This window comes from Schistocerca gregaria, chromosome 2 (genome assembly GCF_023897955.1).
Source record: "Schistocerca gregaria isolate iqSchGreg1 chromosome 2, iqSchGreg1.2, whole genome shotgun sequence".
NCBI classification, from domain to species: Eukaryota; Metazoa; Arthropoda; class Insecta; order Orthoptera; family Acrididae; genus Schistocerca; species Schistocerca gregaria.
This window is the reverse complement of record NC_064921.1, coordinates 583176617-583195634: the sequence shown is the minus strand read 5'-3', so window position 1 is coordinate 583195634 and position 19018 is coordinate 583176617. Positions and strand designations below refer to the sequence as shown.

The window sequence follows — 19018 nt, the reverse complement described above, 5'->3', positions numbered from 1 at the left end:
TATATTCTCGGTTTCTCAACCTGAAGTAATCAAATCTTATGGGTTGTTTTTTCAAGACTGGATCGCCATTAGTGGTCATTTGTCTGCTCTGTTTTGATGAACAGATCCAATCATTTTCACATGGCTTCCTTGCAAAGTTATTAGCAATCTGGGTATATAAAAAAATTGTCACAATAAACAGAAAACTGTGGGTCTGAATATTCATTCTTTACTGTATGTGTCAGTTTGGCAGCAGCATGTTTTCCAAGGTCTGTACCTTGCCCTTCGAATCCTCCCTCATACAAGTAAACTTGCAAACAGTACCTTAAACACATTGTTGCAACCATGCTTTGTTATCAAAATGGATCAGCTTTCCATGAATATGCTTTTTATAGCTATGACACTCATTATAGAGTATCATTGATTTATCGGTACTAAAGTTTTTCTTAATGATGTTAAACAATGGGTGAATTTTAACAATTTTGTCACCTGTATGTAAACTGTCATTATGTGCAACATGAAAATACCTCAGTATCCCTTTGAACTGGTTATATCACACCAAGTTGGCCACTAAAGCATGGTGGGTATCTCCATTGGCCTCCCGGTATGCTCTGATCAGCCAGAATATTATGACCACCTACCTAATAGCCAGCCAGTACGTCCATCTTTGGCAAGGATAACAGTGGCAGCACATTGTGGCTTGGGAACAATGAGGCCTTGGTAGGTTGCTGGAGGGAGTTGGCACCACATCTGCACACACACATGTCACCTAATTCACATGCGGGGGGGGGGGGGGGGAGGGGGGGGGAGCTTGGACACCACATTCAATCACATGCCAGATGCATTCAGTCGGGTTCAGATCTGGTGAGCTGGAGGGCCAGCACATCAATTGGAAATCACCACTATGTTCCTCGAACCACTCTATCACACTCCTGGCTTTGTAATATGGCGCATCATCCTGCTGAAAAATGCCACTGCCTTTGGGAAACATGGTCATCATGAAGGGTTGTATGTCGTCTGTAACCAGTGTAAAATACTCCTTGGTCATCATGGTGCATTGCATTAGCTCCTCTGGGCCCATGGATGCCCATATGAGTGTTCCCCAGAGCATAAAGGAGCCACCACCAGCTTGCCTTCATCCCGCAGTACAGATGTCAAGGAGCTGTACCCCTGGAAGACAATGGATTCACATCCTCCCATTGGCATGATGAGGAAGGTATCTGGATTCACCATACCGTGCAAACCTCTGCCACTGAACCACCATCCAGTGCCAATGTCCATGGACCCTTTTCAGTTGCAGTTGCTGATGTCATGGTGTTAACATTGGCACATGCATGGGTTGTCAGCCACAGAGGCCCAGTGTTGGGAATGCTCAGTGCACTGTGTGTTCAGACACACTTGTACTCAGCCCAACATTAATGTCTGATGTTAGTTATACCACAGTTTGCTGTGCATCCTGTTTTACCAGTCTTCCCAGGCTACAACCTCAAACACCTGTAATGGAGGGTGACCCCCAACCCTATGACATCTGCATATGGTTTCACCTTGATTTCACCATGTGTTGAAGACATTTCGACAGCACTCCTTGGACACCCAACAAGTCATGCAGTTTCCAAAATGCTCATGCCGAACCTCTGAGTCATCACAGTCTGCCATCTGTCAAGCACAGAAACATTGCAAGCCTTCCCATCTACAAACAGGCAGCATGCTCGCTGATACTATATGTAGTGTGTGTGTGTGTGTGTGTGTGTGTGTGTGTGTGTGTGTGTGTGTGTCTTGATAGCAGTCATTCCTCACCAGATGACACTGCTATCACCTCAAGGCACTTAAAGCAATAGTGGGTCGATGCTCATAATGTTCTGGTTGATCAGTATAGTGCAGCATCCTGGTAATAGCATACAACCAAACAGAATCAATATACCTAGATAACAGTGCATTTTGCCTCCTGAATGATAGAAACTAGTGTTAACATTTTTCAGTAGCATGCATTACTGTGGCCTTACAATGTGTCTTATGACATCTTCATTCAAAAATACCTCAAAGAACTCAGTTGGTTCACTATTTTCATTGAGTACTAGTTGTTACCCATTGCTTTGCTCACTTATCAGCCGTTCTGTTATGATGAGTGATGGTGAATGAGTAAGCTAGTAATTTTATGGGATGTCTGTGTATGTAGTGGTGTAGATACATCTGTATAAAAAATAAAGTAAATGCTAGTATGTAGGTACATAATGAATGTATTTCTATTAAATTTTGCTGTATATAGAATCTGAAAGCATCTGTTATAATTATATTTTAAAATGCCTCAGTTCAACACAGTCATGCAGAAGTAGAGTTTTTAAGGGTTTCTCTGGCTCATCTAGTACTGGATGTGAGACTATGCCATCGAGCAACACATACTAGCTGTTTCTCCCTTCCATTTTAATGGTTAAGGTGCCTACATTTTTTATCCATCCTCCTATGATCACTAATTTACGATTAACATAGACAGTTAATAGACCATAATCAAATGCAGCCCCATCAAAAGCTTCACACCTTCCACATGTAAAGATATGACTCTCTGTTTGTGGTACAACTTTTAAATGATGCCGCCACTGTGAGTCTTTGAGCTCTTGGAAGCTGTATGAAATGCATGATACTCAGTGTCTGAAATGCAATCAGCTTGTAGCTGTTCTAATGCCTCTGTAGCTCTTAAGGCTATGGCACACATGAACACATGAGGTTTGCTGGTTTCAAGTAATTTTCACAGACTGAGCTCTCTTAGAACTATGTGTTAAATCAGAGTTACATTTGTGAAGCTTATAGTAATAGTTTTAAATAAGGTTCTTGGGATTACCACCCAATTTCATTGTATCCACACCAAAAATCTCCAACTATGTCAACTGGTATGGGAACTCAATGTCATAAACCATGTGCACAATACCACTGGATCAGCACTATCACAGAATAATCTATAGAAACTAAGAGTCGCTGACCAACCACACCATTGTCATCTTGTAAAGTAGCCTATCAAGGTTCAAGCTATCTCACACCAAATTTCATGGAAATTGGTTCAGCACTTTAGTCATGAAAATATGACAGTCATAGTGTTCCCACTAATAATATTTGCATGAAAGCATGAATTAGCACGTACACTCCTGGAAATGGAAAAAAGAACACATGGACACCGGTGTGTCAGACCCACCATACTTGCTCCGGACACTGCGAGAGGGCTGTACAAGCAATGATCACACGCACGGCACAGCGGACACACCAGGAACCGCGGTGTTGGCCGTCGAATGGCGCTAGCTGCGCAGCATTTGTGCACCGCCGCCGTCAGTGTCAGCCAGTTTGCCGTGGCATACGGAGCTCCATCGCAGTCTTTAACACTGGTAGCATGCTGCGACAGCGTGGACGTGAACCGTATGTGCAGTTGACGGACTTTGAGCAAGGGCGTATAGTGGGCATGCGGGAGGCCGGGTGGACGTACCGCTGAATTGCTCAACAAGTGGGGCATGAGGTCTCCACAGTACATCGATGTTGTCGCCAGTGGTCAGCGGAAGGTGCACGTGCCCGTCGACCTGGGACCGGACCGCATCGACGCATGGATTCACGCCAAGACCGTAGGATCCTACGCAGTGCCGTAGGGGACCGCACCGCCACTTCCCAGCAAATTAGGGACACTGTTGCTCCTGGGGTATCGGCGAGGACCATTTGCAACCATCTCCATGAAGCTGGGCTACGGTCCCGCACACCATTAGGCCGTCTTCCGCTCACGCCCCAACATCGTGCAGCCCGCCTCCAGTGGTGTCGCATCAGGCGTGAATGGAGGGACGAATGGAGACGTGTCGTCTTCAGCGATGAGAGTTGCTTCTGCCTTGGTGCCAATGATTGTCGTATGCGTGTTTAGCGCCGTGCAGGTGAGTGCCACAATCAGGACTGCATACGACCGAGGCACACAGGGCCAACACCCGGCATCATGGTGTGGGGAGCCATCTCCTACACTGGCCGTACACCTCTGGTGATCGTCGAGGGGACAATGAATAGTGCATGGTACATCCAAACCGTCATCGAACCCATCGTTCTACCATTCCTAGACCGGCAAGGAAACTTGCTGTCAACAGGACAATGCACGTCCGCATGTATCCCGTGCCACCCAACGTGCTCTAGAAGGTGTAAGTCAACTACCCTGGCCAGCAAGATCTCTGGATCTGTCCCCCATTGAGCATGTTTGGGACTGGATGAAGCGTCGTCTCACGCGGTCTACACGTCCAGCACGAACGCTGGTCCAACTGAGGCGCCAGGTGGAAATGGCATGGCAAGCCGTTCCACAGGACTACATCCAGCATCTCTACGATCGTCTCCATGGGAGAATAGCAGCCTGCATTGGTGCGAAAGGTGGATATACACTGTCCTAGTGCCAACATTGTGTATGCTCTGTTGCCTGTGTCTATGTGCCTTGGTTCTGTCAGTGTGATCATGTGATGTATCTGACCCCAGGAATGTGTCAATAAAGTTTCCCCTTCCTGGGACAATGAATTCACGGTGTTCTTATTTCAATTTCCAGGAGTGTATTAAACATGTTGATGATCATATAAGCATTACGTTGGTGAAAGTCTTTTTATTTGGCACCACTTCAATAACACAACCCCTACATCTAGATTAGATGTGAGCAAAAAAAAAAAAGAGGATTGTATTCCATTGTGTGGAATTGTATTACGAGAAACATAAAAGCAATTTCACAAATATGAAAAAGTTCAAAATTCAAAAAGTAAATAGCTTTTTCGAAGAGTAATTATTGTTCCTGCTTTTTGTTATATTTTTCAAATCAATAAATATGTTCTACTACACGCTTTCTAAAGTAGCTTCTGTTCTTCCTAAGCTATCTCCATATCAAATTTTATCAAAATCGGTTCAGTGGTTTAGTCATGAAAGCATAACAGACACAGAGTGACTTTCAGACTTATAATACTAGTATGGATAAGCACTATTTTTGGAGGTGGCAGTGATCATTCATCCTGCTGGGGAAGCTAATCTCTCTTTATACATATGCATGCCCTGATGTGCTGTTTTCCATGTCATAAAGAAGGACCAGAACCATTGTCAGACCTGTCACACTGCCCAGCTGAGGGAGGTTGTTCATCAAGATAATGATGCCACCACCATGCCCTGTGTGAACTGGTCTCAGATGTCTTTGGAATTGGCTCACAGATTTGAGAAGAACTAGTAGAGCTGACCTCACTAATGGTGGCCTCATCACCCAATTTTTTGCATTTCAGTACCACTATCTTGCCTGGAGAGAGTAACTGATTTCAGTTCAGCCCATTTATGCTGTCACAATCCTCTTTCCTAAAGTCACTGTCTGCTCTACCTCCATAAGGTGGATCCATGTAAAACTTTATTCATAGTTAAGCATGTGTCGTGACCTCAAAAAGAAAATAATCTACATCTACATCTACATTCATACTCCGCAAGCCACCCAACAGTGTGCGGCGGAGGGCACTTTACGTGCCACTGTCATTACCTCCCTTTTCTGTTCCAGTCACGTATGGTTCGCGGGAAGAACGACTGTCTGAAAGCCTCCATGCTTGCTCGAATCCCTCTAATTTTACATTTGTGATCTCCACGGGAGGCATAAGTAGGGGGAAGCAGTATATTCGATACCTCATCCAGAAACGCACCCTCTCGAAACCTGGCGAGCAAGCTACACCGCGATGCAGAGCGCCTCTCTTGCAGAGTCTGCCACTTGAGTTTGCTAAACATCTCCGTAACGCTATCACGGTTACCAAATAACCCTGAGACGAAACGCGCCGCTTTTCTTTGGATCTTCTCTATCTCCTCCGTCAACCCGATCTGGTAGGATCCCACACTGATGAGCAATACTCAAGTATAGGTCGAACGAGTGTTTTGTAAGCCACCTCCTTTGTTGATGGACTACATTTTCTAAGGACTCTCCCAATGAATCTCAACCTGGTACCCGCCTTACCAACAATTAATTTTATATGATCATTCCATTTCAAATCGTTCCGCATGCATACTCCCAGATATTTAACAGAAGTAACTGCTACCAGTGTTTGTTCTGCTATCATATAATCATACAATAAAGAATCCTTCTTTCTATGTATTCGCAATACATTACATTTGTCTATGTTAAGGGTCAGTTGCCACTCCCTACACCAAGTGCCTATCCGCTGCAGATCTTCCTGCATTTCGCTACAATTTTCTAATGCTGCAACTTCTCTGTATACTACAGCATCATCCGCAAAAAGCCGCATGCAACTTCCGACACTATCTACTAGGTCATTTATATATATTGTGAAAAGCAATGATCCCATAACACTCCCCATTGGCACGCCAGAGGTTACTTTAACGTCTGTAGACGACTTCAAGCACAGTATATGACCAAGATGTCAAACCAACCCACAAAAATATTTCATTTGCTCTGTAGTAGAAAAATTCTATAGGATAAATCTGTATGCATATCTCTAAACCATGTTTGTAATTTACTATAACAAAAATCTGACTAAAAAATAATACAATATGTATGAAATACTTACATCTATAAGCACTCAGTTGCGAACTTTTTCCAAAAATGAATGTGTACAAACTTGTACTAATAACTACTACTTGAAATTACTCATATACACATTCACAGCAAGAATCTTTAGCTCGGGTCCTTTTCCATCATTTGCCTGACATAGGAAATTAGGCAGCTTACAGCTGTGACCCCTATATTCATTTTCCTCTTCTGTTGCTATAGGTGCCTGCCAGATGCTCAATGCTGCTCTCTGCCACATGTGTTGTGCAGCTCAGACTGCTATCCAGGAGACCTTGTCGGGTTGCAGAGGGCTGTTTGTTCACCCCATGGGCAGATATGGGTTAAGTGTAGAGTTCCTGATACATTTCTTTTAAGTTATTCCATTATTTTGATTTTTCTTAAATGGAATCTTAATTTTGAGTTAAAAAAATATGAAAACTAAAAATGCAGGAAGTCAAAAATAAACATGAGATGGAGGGATGGAATGGGTAGAGAGGATCAAAAAGTCTCTTGCCCAGGATACTGCCATCTGTGAATCTGGCCCTGATTGTTTCAGTGTATGGGAAGGATTTCCTATCATATTTCAACAATAAAATTGAATAAATTTTCTTTTTCTCATAGTTACCCAAATTGACAAAAAAAGGAAATGAATAAATAAAAACAGAAAAACAGACAAAATATGCTGAATGATACTTTCTCATTCATTGTCAAGCAATTTTGTTATAGCTCTGTGGTTTACACCTGGAAAAAAATTAAGAAATGTAAAAAAAAAAAAAAAAAAAATTCTTTAAGTCATCACTAGTGCTGTGTGTGGACACTAATATTGGCTATTAACCTGATATAGTTCTTGGCTGCCTTGATCAATATATTGCATCTAGCAGTAGCACTTAGCTCCCTTTAGGACAAAAAGAGAAGCACTGACCAAAGCAAAAAGGTTGTCTTCTAGTAGGGTACGAGAACACTAATGGCAGTGGAGTCTCTCTATGTTCTCAAACAAACAATACAGATAACACCTTTAAGGCCTATGAAACATTTATATCACTCTTAATTCCAAAATGCCAGCAGTATACAATCATTTGGCTATCTGATTCATAATGGAAGCTGTGCCAAGTTTAACTGTTGGTGTGACCTAATTACTCATCCTTATAAAGGGTGTATCTATAATCTTGATAAAAACTTTCTTAGTTGATGCAGGAGTTAAAGTGTAACACTTGGAAATAAGAAATTTTGGGTTGTAACAACCAAGCTGAGAGCTATAAAACCAAGTGGGTTGTGAGATAATTCTGCCAAAGAATGCAAGAATTTATGAATTGTTAATTGTTTGAACAATGTAACAATTTGATTTATTATGTATATGGTTGTAACATCATGGGATAGACAAACCTGACCAACAAAGCAGTGTACATAATTAGCAATGAGCCCAGGAAATTTCACTAATGCACTGCATATTGAGTGTTAAGTGTACTGACAAAGTCGGTCTTGATACAGAGGTCTGTAAAACTGCAGTTTGTATTCACAACCTGAAGTCTCTCACCCCTAGCCATATGGCATTGTGTCCCATTACAGAACTAACAGACATGATTTTCATGCAGACAAGCAAACTGAAACTGTGGTGACTGTGACATGTTACATCAGGCAGAGTACCCATGCAGGAAGCATCTGACACACACCATGTTTCCAAGAATGTTTCAGTGTTTGAGGGAAATGGAGCAACGGGTACTACAATATAATAACTGAGAAAGGTAACAATTTATTTTGACTTGCAACTCAGAAGAGCAAGAGCTTTCTCATGTGGAATTAGAAATAAGTCTCTGACAAAATAGTTCATGGGTGAACAGCTGCACATCATTGTCCAACAGGCAAAATATTTCGGCAAGCAATCAAGTTACCATCATTATGTGCATCTCTAAGTGTAAACCCCATACGGAGCAATGTTTTGATGGGAGGAGGAAGATGCTAGCCCCATCCCCTCACCTGGATGCAAACTGCAGAGAGAGAGAGCCAGGTCAGAATGGGGGGAGGAGACACAAGCCCTGCACTACTTCTTATGCAAACTTTTAATTACATCCCTGATGATAGCGACATGGTCACTTGTTGAACTGTTGTTCCCTTGATCACTGACATCTGAACTATTTCATCAGGAATTATGCCAGGAGAAGTTCCAAAAATCACAGCACTGTCAGTTGCATGTGAAATTGGTGTTGCCCACAGTACCTTTTGGAAAACACTATGAGGACAGTAGTTACAACCTCTTAAACAAAATTTTACATTTGGATGTGTAATATTTTTAAAATAACTGATGCAGCCTGCATGTGTTCTAATATATTATCTTCATTCTGAATTTCACAGAGGCACCAAGCAGTGGTTCAGCAAGTGATGGTGATGGCTATGGACCCAGTACGAGCATAGATTCTGACCATGACGGCAAAAAGTACTGGATCAGATCAGGTAAAGGATATTGAAAACATGCTAAAAGCTCTGTGTCATCAAAATTGTAGCCACTAATTTAACTGGGCATATCACTGTTAGATCAATAGTTTAGCTGCATTTTGCTTCTTGAGTCAAGAGTGAGTATGTTGTTTAAATGGGGAGTCCCTGAGATAGCAACGCATTGTTCAGGAAACTGGATTTGTTAAGAAGCAGTATTCAGGTCCTCATCCAATCAGTCTGATTTTGATTTTTAGTGGTTTTCCTAAATTATGTTCAGTGAATGCTCTGATACTTCCTCAAACATCTCAAGAAAGCTTATATCCCCTATCTTTCTCCAAGTGACCTGAGGTTCTGTCTTTAATGGTGTGCTACATTTGATCATGTACATCTATTGGATGCAAGGTTCCTTTGAGATCATGATAGCCTTGAAGTAGAAACAATAAAGACTTGCCAACATCTGAAATGATGGGGGCAGCTTATAATTGGAAAAGGGAAGAGTGTACATGATTTGCCTACTTGAATGAAATATGCTTCCTATTGCATAACATCTTATTTGTGTGAAGATGTGCTGTCAGTTAGATAGAACCTGCTTAGTTAATTTAGGTCAAGTTGCATGGATGATATTAATGATATCTATGATTCTGTTCAGAGCTGTAGATCAGCAGCTGCAGAATATTTCAACAAAGATAAAAAGTCAGTTATCAGCTGCACAAAAAAAACCTTTGTATCAGTTTGGTGGGTGGCTTTTCTCACACATCTTACATACAATGTGCAGTTTCCATCACATGTATCATATACTGTTAGAGATGTCACTCTGTTTTATTGACTCTGTAGCAAAGGACACTGCCCTCCGATTCTTATATTGGCATTGGCTTACCAGTGATTTGAGCCTATTTCAATTCTGAAGACAACAGTTTAAACTGTCAGAACTGGTAAAGTGTGCAGCTGATGACTAATTTTTTATCTTTGTTAATGAGGTCTTATTAGGAAGTGGAATGTGCCACCTGGTTTTTCCAAATCAATACATTTGCTCATGAAAAAAGTAGTTAAATGTTGACCAATAGTGGGGTGCTTAAGTATTTGTATGGTGTTGTAGCTACTGAAGGTCATTTGTGGAACAGAAGTTGTTTATAAATGCTACTGTTTTGAAATTATGGTCAGATGATAGTACCAAACTTCATAAGAGAGGAAGTCTGTTTTTAAACTATGCCTTATTGTTTGACTAGCCATCCTTAGAGGACTTGAAATGTTTGACACATATAAACCTTACTGCTTGTTTTTGTACAATATATATCTCAAGCTAAGTATAGAATTGACATAAAACTTGCTCTATCTGTAAGTGAGAGGAAGTTGGCAAAGTAAACTAACATTCCTACATTCTGATTGCTAAAATGATCAGTCACTTATAAAGTAAGAGTTACCAAACAAACTCACATAAGATTATGATGATGATGATGATGATGATGATGATGTTTGGTTTGTATGGTGCTCAACTGCATGGTCATCAGTGTCTGTACAAAGTCCCACTCTTTACACAGTCTGATATAGCCACTTTCACGAATGATGATGAAATGACAAGGACAACACAAACACCTATTCCATGGGCAGAGAAAATACCCAACCCAGGCGGGAATCAAACCCGGAACCCCATGACCCAGAGAATGTAATGCCTTGTGTAAGAATCACCACTAGTGATACGTCACCAATCAGTGCAGAAGAGTTGATGACAGTTTTATACTGATGGTACATCTGGTTGTTACAAAAGATACCAAAAAAGGTATGGTCTATGGTAGTATCTATTCATGATGTATGTTCGTCTCTAGGTGTAGTATGTAACAGAGGTACAGCACTGTGTTTCTGTGGTTCTGAAACAGACAATGATGAAATTGATTTTATGTTATGCCCTTCAAATTTTTCAGGTATGAAGAAAATCATGCACCTTATGTGTCAAAAGTGTGGATCTCAGTGAACAGTTGCTCCCAATATATGGGAACATTGTGACTTGTTTATAGACATCTTTAAAGACTTTTAAAATACTGCTGGCTGTTGTGGCCGAGCGGTTCTAGGTGCTTCAGTCTGGAACTGCGCTGCTGCTACGGTCACAGGTTCAAATCCTACCACGAGCACGGATGTGTATGATTTCCTTAGGTTAGTTAGGTTTAAGCAGTTCTAAGTCTAGGGGACTGATGACCTCAGATGTTAAGTCCCATAGTGCTTAGAGTCATTTGAACCATTTTTTTTTAAATACTTGTTTCAGTGAAAAGGAGTTGGTGTGAGTACCTAGCTGAGTAACAAACCTATTAGATGCACTGGTTGTAATATTCTTGGGGCTCAATTAAGTTTTTGAAATACATAAACATGTCTCACAAATTGGCTACTTCTCAAGAGAAGTCTTGTACTTCATCTGAAAGGATCAGGATAATTTATTAGTTCATTGTAAGAGCTAATAAAGCCACAAGCAGGTCTAAGAAGAAGCTGAGCACTCAGTAAGCATATTGTGACATGCAATTTTTGTTGTTATCTTTGTTTTCATTTGAGCAACTCATTCCAAACGTTTATAATTCTTTCTTTCTCCCATTTCTTCATGTACATTCTCTTAACATTACATTCTTCTGTTTGAAGCTTTTTTGCTTGCTTCAGTCTGATCCACACTTCCATGATTTGTGCTTGTTCTGTACAGATTTATGTGTTAATTTTAGGTCTTACATTTGCTTGTTTGTGAAAAACATGAATTTTCAGTTGGTTTGGTATGGTTCATGGTCTTTGCTTATTGCACATGGTAAAATGTACAGCATTTCTATAACCCTGCAATGCCATTTTTCTGGAATGTATTCAAACAAACATCTACATGCAAAAAATGGACCGAACATGTGACAGAGCAATAAGTTGTAAGTAAAGGTGAAGATAAAGTTGGATGCTAGACATGTAGCTGTGTGTCCTATTGGATCAGATTGTTCATTAACTACCTGTAAATTTAAAATGGCTGCACATATTTCTTCTGTCTTCCCTGGGGAAAGAACTTCCATTGTCTTTTACACATGATTACGAAGATGTTTCAGCCATTGGTGGTTATTTTTAATGCATCTATTTATTTTATTTATCTTTATATTATACTTAACACATTTTTGCATTGTGATACTCCACATCTAGGCACTTAATTTTTTTTCAATTCTTTTTGTCCACACACACATATACATAGCTATATTTAAGTCTTTATTGTGCTGAACTGCTGAAACATTGGGTATTTCTTTCCTGTAAGTTGTAATTTAGCTCTTTACACAATAGGTTTTTTTAATTACATAATAAATAATTACTTTGTTGGCCATTAAAATTGGAACACCAAGAAGGAGTTGCAAATAATGGAAATTTTACTTGTTGTACATATACAGTATAGTAGAAATAATATATTATTAAATTTTTAGGTTATCTGGGGGTATACATGGTGAAAAATTTACAATGCAGAGTTGCTTCCTTTGACATCAACAATGGCATGAATGTGGCTTGGCATCAAGTTGAACTGATCTCAAATGACAAACACGGGTACGTCATTTTGTGCTGCTTCAAATCTGTGCCTGAGTTTTTAATAAAGTGGCTGATGAGTGGTGGGATGCTATTCTCAGTGACCCATTTCCAGATATTTTCACTGGGTGCAAGATCTGGACAAAGTGTTGGCCAGAGCAACAGTCAAACACCCTCTATGTTGAGGTATCTTAGAATAGCAAGGGCAGCATTCAGTCTTGTGTTATCTTGTTGAAAGATAATGTCATAGAGATCTCAAAGAGATGGCACAACCAATGCCTTAACACTTCAGAGCTGTAATGGCTGCAATCCAAATTACCGACTTTGCAAACCAGAGGTGATCGTGATATGAATCCCATGACACCCCACACCATCACACTATGTACTGGACCCCTATGATGATGACATATGAAGTCTGACAATGTGTGAGCCTCTAGACATAAATATTTTTACTTTGATGCTGTACACGTATGTGGCATTTATACGAAAAAACGGCAAGATGTTACACCTGTGCACAGTGTTGTAGTTGTGGTATGCTACTGTTGCTGTAGTGCTCTCTGCTGCCATGTCAAGAGAAACCACAACAATGGTCACCTTGCTGACAGTCAGTGGTGCTCCAGACACCATCACATTTGTCTTGTAATTGGACCTCTTGAGCACTAGCGAGGCAGGGCTCCAGAGATACTGCATGACACTAAGTATGACCTCCTGAAGACATCAGTTTCATATTCACTTTTCAGTCATGGGATCTTAACACAATCAATGATATTGCAGTACAGCAGACCCCAATATTGACACATCAGTGTTATATTCCAATACATAGTACTAGATGTTTACTGTTTAAACACAAGACGTACACTATGTGATCAAAAGTATCCAGACATTCCCCAAAACATACATTTCTCATATTAGGTGTATTACGGTGCCACCTACTGCCAGGTACTCCATACAGCGGTCTCAGTAGTCATTAGACATCGTGAGAGAGCAGAATGGGGTGCTTTGCGCAACTCATGGACTTCGAACGTGGTCAGGTGATTGGTGTCACTTGCATCATACATCTGCACATGAGATTTCCACACTCCTAAACATCCCTAGTCTACTGTTTTTGATGTGATAGTGATGTGGAAATTTGAAGGGACATGTACAGCACAAAAACATACAGGGCGACTTCGTCTGTTGACTGATAGAGACCACAGACAGTTGAAGAGGGTTGTAATGTGTAGTAGGCAGACTTGTATCCAGAACATCACACAGGAATTCCAAACTGCATCAGGATCCACTGCAATTACTGTGACAGTTAGGCGGGAGGTGAGAAAACTTGGATTTCATGGTCAAGCGTATGCTCGTAAACCACACGTCATGTCGGTAAATGCCAAACAATGCCTCATTTAGTGTAAGGAACGTAAACATTGGATGCTTAAACAGTGGAAAAACATTGTGTGGGTTGCCAAATCATGGTACTCAATGTAGCAGTCCGATGGCAGAGTGTCGGTATGGTGAATGCATGGCGAAAATCATCTGCTAGTGTGTGCAGTGCCAACAGTAAAATATGGAGGTGGTGGTGTTTTGGTGTGGTCATGTTTTTCATGGAGGGGCTTACACCCCTTGTTGTTTTGCATGGCAATAGCAATATCACAGCACAGGCCTACATTGATGTTTTAAGCGCCTTCTTGCTACCCACTGTTGAAAGCTCAAGCTTTACATAAAAAAAATCAAGATTCAAATGCAATTTCTGAATGATAAAGCCACTGCAAAATCTTTTTCTATATACCAAATATAGATGGAATTACTCCTACTTGCTTTGTGTGGCTGTGCTGAAATCTGATCATTTGAATATCCAAGCATGTGGAACACACTATTTCAATTTGATATTTGTTACATTACATTTTCATGATGCTCCAGTTTTAATGGCCAGTAATATATTTTCAATACCATACATGAATATTAATCCATCATTTAAACTGATTCTTATCTATGTAAGACAGATATACACTCCTGGAAATTGAAATAAGAACACCGTGAATTCATTGTCCCAGGAAGGGGAAACTTTATTGACACATTCCTGGGGTCAGATACATCACATGATCACACTGACAGAACCACAGGCACATAGACACAGGCAACAGAGCATGCACAATGTCGACATTAGTACAGTGTATATCCACCTTTCGCAGCAATGCAGGCTGCTATTCTCCTATGGAGACGATCGTAGAGATGCTGGATGTAGTCCTGTGGAACAGCTTGCCATGCCATTTCCACCTGGCGTCTCAGTTGGACCAGCGTTCGTGCTGGACGTGCAGACCGCGTGAGACGACGCTTCATCCAGTCCCAAACATGCTCAATGGGGGACAGATCCGGAGATCTTGCTGGCCAGGGTAGTTGACTTACACCTTCTAGAGCACATTGGGTGGCCGGGATACATGTGGACGTGCATTGTCCTGTTGGAACAGCAAGTTCCCTTGCCGGTCTAGCAATGGTAGAACGATGGGTTCGATGACGGTTTGGATGTACCCTGCACTATTCAGTGTCCCCTCAATGATCACCAGAGGTGTACGGCCAGTGTAGGAGATGGCTCCCCACACCATGATGCCGGGTGTTGGCCCTGTGTGCCTCGGTCGTATGCAGTCCTGATTGTGGCGCTCACCCGCACGGCGCCAAACACGCATACGACCATCATTGGCACCAAGGCAGAAGCGACTCTCGTCGCTGAAGACGACACGTCTCCATTCGTCCCTCCATTCACGCCTGCCGCGACACCACTGGAGGCGGGCTGCACGATGTTGGGGCGTGAGCGGAAGACGGCCTAACGGTGTGCGGGACTGTTGTCCAGCTTCATGGAGACGTTTGCGAATGGTCCTCGCCGATACCCCAGGAGCAACAGTGTCCCTAACTTGCTGGGAAGCGGTGGCGCGGTCCCCTACGGCACTGCGTAGGATCCTACGGTCTTGGCGTGCATCCGTGCGTCGCTGTGGTCCGGTCCCAGGTCGACGGGCACGTGCACCTTCCGCCGACCACTGGCGACAACATAGATGTACTGTGGAGACCTCACGCCCTACGTGTTGAGGAATTCGGCGGTACATCCACCCGGCCTCCCGCATGCCCACTATATGCCCTCACTCAAAGTCCGTCAACTGCACATACGGTTCACGTCCACGCTGTCGCGGCATGCTACCAGCTCCGTATGCCACGGCAAACTGGTGACACTGACGGCGGCGGTGCACAAATGCTGCGCAGCTAGCCCCATTTGACGGCCAACACCATGGTTTCTGGTGTGTCCGCTGTGCCGTGCGTGTGATCATTGCTTGTACAGCCCTCTTGCAGTGTCCGGAGCAAGTATGGGGGGTCTGACACACCGGTGTCAATGTGTTCTTTTTTCCATTTCCAGGAGTGTATAAGGTGCTGAATTGTAAAATGTGCTGATTACTGTTTTAGACAAAGAAAGGCGACAAATATTTTAATTATACATTATATCGAAAACAAAGTAATTTATTCTGATAAATGAAACAGCATTTTTATCTTTCAGGGTCTGAAGGTTCAGTACAATCTTGGGCCTCCAGCCTAAGCTATGAAAGTCAGTCTGATGAAATTTTGGCTGAATCTGTTGAATTCATGCGCAAATTTGTAGCAGACTTATTCAGAGACAGCTCCTCCATATCACTAGAACAGAAATCTAAATTTGGACAATTGGCACAGGTATTTTATTGTATCATAATTATGTTCAGTTCTTACTCTCACAATAATTACCAGTACTGTAAATAATATAAGATTCTCCTTTTCTGTCAGTAATAGTATCTCCTTCATTCATTTCTCTCACAAATAAAGTAACTATGCACCAACAGTGTCCAACAGAATATAGCTCTTCATCATTCTGAGCAACTAGTCTATTTTAACTTACAAAACTTGTATGGAAACCTCTGGCAGAATATTATCTGGTTGTCTTATTCCTCACCTCCTACATCGCCTCTCCAGCTTTCCAAAGGACTGCTCCCAAGAACACAAACCTCTCAATCAAAGAACAAACAGCCATCCACAACTTCAAGACAGACCCTGATCTAGTCATCTTCCCTGGAAACAAGAGCTTCATCACCATCATGATAGATCACAGTGATTACATAACAGAAGGCATCCACCAGCAGTCTGACTCCTTCCTTTGGAAGCCAAGGCATAATTATCCCATTCCAGAAGTCCAACATAACCTCAAATCACCATTCAAATCCTTGGGTCCATCCTAAAACCTTTCCCCCAAATCCATCTCCCTCTTCACTCCAATTACCTGTGCATGCTTCCACCCAAAACCAATAACCCTAACAATCCTGGATGCCCCATTGTAATTGGTTGTTATGTTCCCATTGAAAAAATATTTGTTCTTATTGACAGACACTTCCAAACAATTGCCTGTACCTATCCTCTTGTATTAAAAATACAAACCATGTCCTTCACCAACTTTTGCCATCATCATGCCATTATTACCTGGACCACTATTCATCACTGTTGAAGCCCCCTCCTATACACCAATAACCCTCATGCTTGTGGCCTTGTTGTTGTCAAACACTACCATTCCCAGAATCCTTCCAACTCCAAATTCACCACCTCATTCCTTAAACCTTTAACTAATTGCATCCTCACACATAACTACTTGTCCTTCGAGGGGCAGATATATGGTATATAATGGGTATAAGTGCAGATATTTTATATGTGATACCTTAATATGTACTCACATCAGTGTCTTTGTTGTTTTTTCTCTGTATTAACCAGTCTTCCCACAAATACATCAGAAATTAAATGACCTAATTTTTTCTGCATGATTGTAACTGAGCCAAAATGTGGACTACACCTGTCAGTATAGACTCTCTGTCTTGCATCCATAAGTAGACATTTCAGTACCTGGCCTGCTTCCCAGAAGAAAATTATCATTAATGTCTTGCTTTTGTCACATGTACTTGGAGGTACTACTCAACCCAAAAATGAATGACTGTAATAGTTATAATTATTAGTCTGCAAATGATACAAATGCTGATGTAATGTTGTTCAGTACACCATTCTCATTCATCAGTGGATGTATCTGCACTTAAACTTGTTAGACCTTGTATAAATAAAGCAGCAGCACAGCCATGGGCGCTGGCATGGTACCACCTATGCCGCCAACCCCTTGTCGGATTCAGGTTCATTAATAATATCTTCATAATTTGGGCCCAGGGCCAAGGAACCCTATGCTAAATCCTTCACAGCCTCAAAACCTTCTTTCCTCAAAACCTTCTTTCCCATTTGATTCACCTGGTCTTCCTCAGCTTGATGTGCCACCTTCCTAGACATTGACCTCCACCTCTCTCATGGGTCTGTCCATACTTCTGTCAATTTCAAGCCCATAAACCAACAGTACCTGCATTCTGACAGCTGTCATACGTTCCAAACCAGAAAAATCATCCCTTATAGACTGGCCACCATTCCATTGCCCAGTATGCTGAAGGTCTCAATAAGGCATTCACAGAGAGACATTAACACCCCAAACTAGTCTACAAATAGATTTCACCTGTCATATATTAACACATACTTAATACTCCCATCATCCCCAAGGACCAGCTACATAGGAGCACCCCCTTCCCCCCCTCCTCCCCAATCTCCCATTCTCCTGTCCATTGCCTCATTGTCCAATATTATCCCAGACTGGTACACCAAAACTGTATCCTTCAGCAAGGCTTCGACTATCTATCGTCGACCTCAAAAATCTGGGACAGCCTACCCACAATCATTCTGTCCCCTCCTAAAGTGATATTCTGCCAAGCACCCAACCTACACAGTATCCTGATCCATTCCAATTCCACAACCACTCCCTATTCTATGCCACATGCATCATATCCCTGTGGAAGGCTCAAGTACAAGGCCTGTCCTATTCACCCACACAGTAATTCTACTTCTATCCAGTCCTGTCACCGCATTGATTCTATACCATCAGAGACAGACTTACCTGCAATAGAAGTCATCTCATACATCAGCTCTGCTGCAATTACTGCCCAGCATTTTGCGTGAGGCCCAAGTGCAAGACCTGTTCTATTCACCCACATAATACATTCTACTTGAGTCCAATCACAGCCTGATCCTCTCCCATCAGAGACAGAGCTACCTGTGAAAGTAGCCATTTCATATATCAACTCTTCTACAATTTCTACCCAGCATTTTATGTGGGCTTGACCGCCAAGTAACTGTCCAAGTGAAGTAAATAGCCACTGCCAAACAGTGGCCAAGAGCAGAGTTGATTACCCAGTGATGGAACATACTGCTGAGCACAATACATTGAATTTCAATAGATGCTTCACAACCTGTGCCTTCTGGATTTTTTCCTTCCACTACCAGCTGTTCTGAACTATGTAGATGGGAGTTACCCTTTGCAACAAATCCTTTGTTTCTCTAATCCTCCTGGCATCAATCTCTGATAACCCCACACAGCCATGCCCTCTGACTTTTCCTCTGTTCTCTCACTCACTCTCAATCCACTCCCTTATGTCTCCATCATTGTGCACTACTTGAACTTACCAGTTCTGCTGCCCATATACTGAATTTCTATCTTGTACACCT

The 19018-nt window shown here is 41.9% G+C and overlaps 1 protein-coding gene across 2 annotated transcripts in view; it reads left to right on the top strand.

Annotated features, from left to right (window-relative positions):
- Positions 1–19018, top strand: part of LOC126333672 (uncharacterized protein KIAA0513) — a 285554-nt gene that overhangs the window by 182829 nt on the left and 83707 nt on the right. For both annotated transcript variants that reach the window (XM_049996755.1, XM_049996756.1), the window contains exons 4-5: positions 8846–8944; positions 15969–16138. In XM_049996755.1, the coding sequence (XP_049852712.1) occupies positions 8846–8944; positions 15969–16138 (269 nt within the window). The remainder of the gene's footprint in view (positions 1–8845; positions 8945–15968; positions 16139–19018) is intronic.